The sequence below is a fragment of the Halyomorpha halys genome, unplaced genomic scaffold (genome assembly GCF_000696795.3).
Source record: "Halyomorpha halys isolate HHAL.00 unplaced genomic scaffold, Hhal_1.1 Scaffold964.1, whole genome shotgun sequence".
Taxonomy (NCBI): Eukaryota; Metazoa; Arthropoda; class Insecta; order Hemiptera; family Pentatomidae; genus Halyomorpha; species Halyomorpha halys.
In genome coordinates, this window is record NW_027115048.1 from 114,896 (window position 1) to 117,257 (window position 2,362).

General features: G+C 31.8%; 1 protein-coding gene across 2 annotated transcripts in view; it reads left to right on the forward strand.

Annotated features, from left to right (window-relative positions):
* The window catches only part of LOC106687438 (pancreas transcription factor 1 subunit alpha), a 38,510-nt gene that overhangs the window by 9,369 nt on the left and 26,779 nt on the right, over positions 1-2,362 (forward strand). For both annotated transcript variants that reach the window (XM_067052136.1, XM_014431325.2), the window contains exons 2-3: positions 1,144-1,306; positions 1,771-1,865. In XM_067052136.1, the coding sequence (XP_066908237.1) occupies positions 1,144-1,306; positions 1,771-1,865 (258 nt within the window). The remainder of the gene's footprint in view (positions 1-1,143; positions 1,307-1,770; positions 1,866-2,362) is intronic.

Consider the following 2,362-nt stretch of genomic DNA (forward strand, 5'->3'; position numbering starts at 1 on the left):
CTTTTAAACTCATGTAATATCACTGATAGTCGTTCCCATCATGAAACAGAATGTATTAGTGTTGTGCTTTATAGTTAGTATAGTTGTATTTATGGACTAATACTATTGGCTTTCATTATGAAACAGGCCCCTGGTTGTTGTCTAACAATCCTAAGTTTTTTTTCTGTTAGTGATCACACCAAAGGGTTACGTAACAGAAACAATGTTTGTAGGTTCTTTTTTTTTTTTATTCCCAAGGAAAAAAAGGTGTTCAACAAAAGTGTTCTTTAATCTCTTTTACTACAAAATTGTAGAGTAAATAGAATATTACTTTACAATATATAATAAATTCATAATATTTAAATTTCGTTACATAATGAGCTTACATTAGTTGTTTGGTAACCTTAACATCGTCTTTCCATTGTGTTCCTATATACACAAAAACGCCAAAACCAGGTTTTGTAGACAATAGGCATAAAACGTTAGGTTTTTTAACGTTTATTACCAATGAAAAAAAATTACAACCTTTAAAAATTGGATGAGATATTAATTCTCAAGGTACCTATTTCTATAATATTTTTCTACTTAAATAAGGATTTTGTTCAATTATGTGCTTTTTTGTCATAGATGTTTAGGCATTTTTTCGGTTCATTTATGACCAATCCTTAACTGAGTCATATGAGATACTCTAGACCTATAATATCTTTTATATTTTCTTCCATGGATCTGGATGACATTCCCCCCACATAGACAGAAATTCCAGTTGCATTTTCTTCTTGAGCGAACGTCCTTTTTCTATAAATGAGCCAGCGGATTAAGAGGATGAGAAATGTTCTGATAAAATTTGGAACGTCTAAGGAAATATCGAAGTCATGATTGAGAGTTTTATTATCAATCCTAATAGCTAAAATACAATGTATATTTATTTGCGTTTCTATCGGCAACATGAAATGGTACAGAATACCGTGAGTCACTACAATCATATTTTCGTAATGCACCAAATAAATAAATTAAAAAATAATAAATCTATTCCACAAGCTTAATTTGTATATATATTTTTAAGACTTTAATATCTGAAAACATACTAGACTAACCTGACATACATGGATGCAGATTTCATGCATAATTGTCATCATACACTAATAACAGGATTTCGTTATTCAGGTCGTAAGTGCCGAGGAGGTAAGGAACGACAGGCTGCCAACCTAAGAGAAAGGAGGAGGATGGAGTCGATCAATCAGGCCTTCGAGGGGCTACGGGCCCACATCCCAACTCTTCCCTATGAGAAGAGGCTCAGCAAGGTGGACACTCTCAAGCTTGCCATAGGGTGAGTGGTAAAGCATATAACTTAGTATTCAAGAAATAGCAAATCTATTTTTAACCTACCTTATCCAGGACGTAGTTAATCCAAGATTAAAACGGTGTGTTGCCGATTTTAGTTTAACCTCCCAGTAAACCAGAGTTGGATCCAGAAATTGACTTTAGGAGAGAAAAAACAATACTAGTAAATTAATTATAAATTTCCAGGTTTCACTTAACATAAAAGTCTCAAAAGTTATTATTGTTACTTGTATTACTTTTTATCTAAAGTAATAACCCTTTTTAAAACTTTTCTCTGTTTCATCATTTTCATAACATTTTAGGCAGTTGGTCCATTACCAAGTTTGTTGTTCTATAATTAAATTAGAACAAGGAAGAACTATTAAAAGAGGACTTCCTCTAAGCATGACATAGGAGAAGCGTTTCATGATACCACGATTAGATTACAACTTTTTTTTTTCATCTTCTCAGGTACATTAGGTTCCTGTCTGAGCTGGTGCGTGCGGACAGGGGACGAACAGAGCCTAAGGTGAAAGTCAAAGAGCAGGAGAAAATAATTATCAGAGGTGAGTTATTATTAATTTATTACTAAACGAAATGACATGATAATTAAATCAATATTTATAATAATTCGTGATCATCAAGTGAAAGAGATCAATAATAGGAGGACATCAAGACACAAATATTGATCGCAACAGCACGTAATCTTTTTTCACCAGCAGTTCCATAATAAATGAAATCTGTTATCAGATTGAAGCAAGAGTTATAAAACAATATTGATTCAAGAAAGCTTTAGCGATAAGTTTTAATAAAAACATTGTTAAAATTCCTGAATCCTTTGATAAATTTAAGTGATATTTAAAAATATGTTAGCAATATATTATAACATTAATTTTGGACGGAATATACCATGGAATAATAATTTGTACTAATAAAATTAGACTGGATGTCCAACCATCTTCTCCTCCTGTTATTTATCTAATTAAATAAAAGCCTAGATACCATAGACCCTCTTACTATGCTGTGCTAGATATAATTGGATATAATTAAACTTCAAACTACT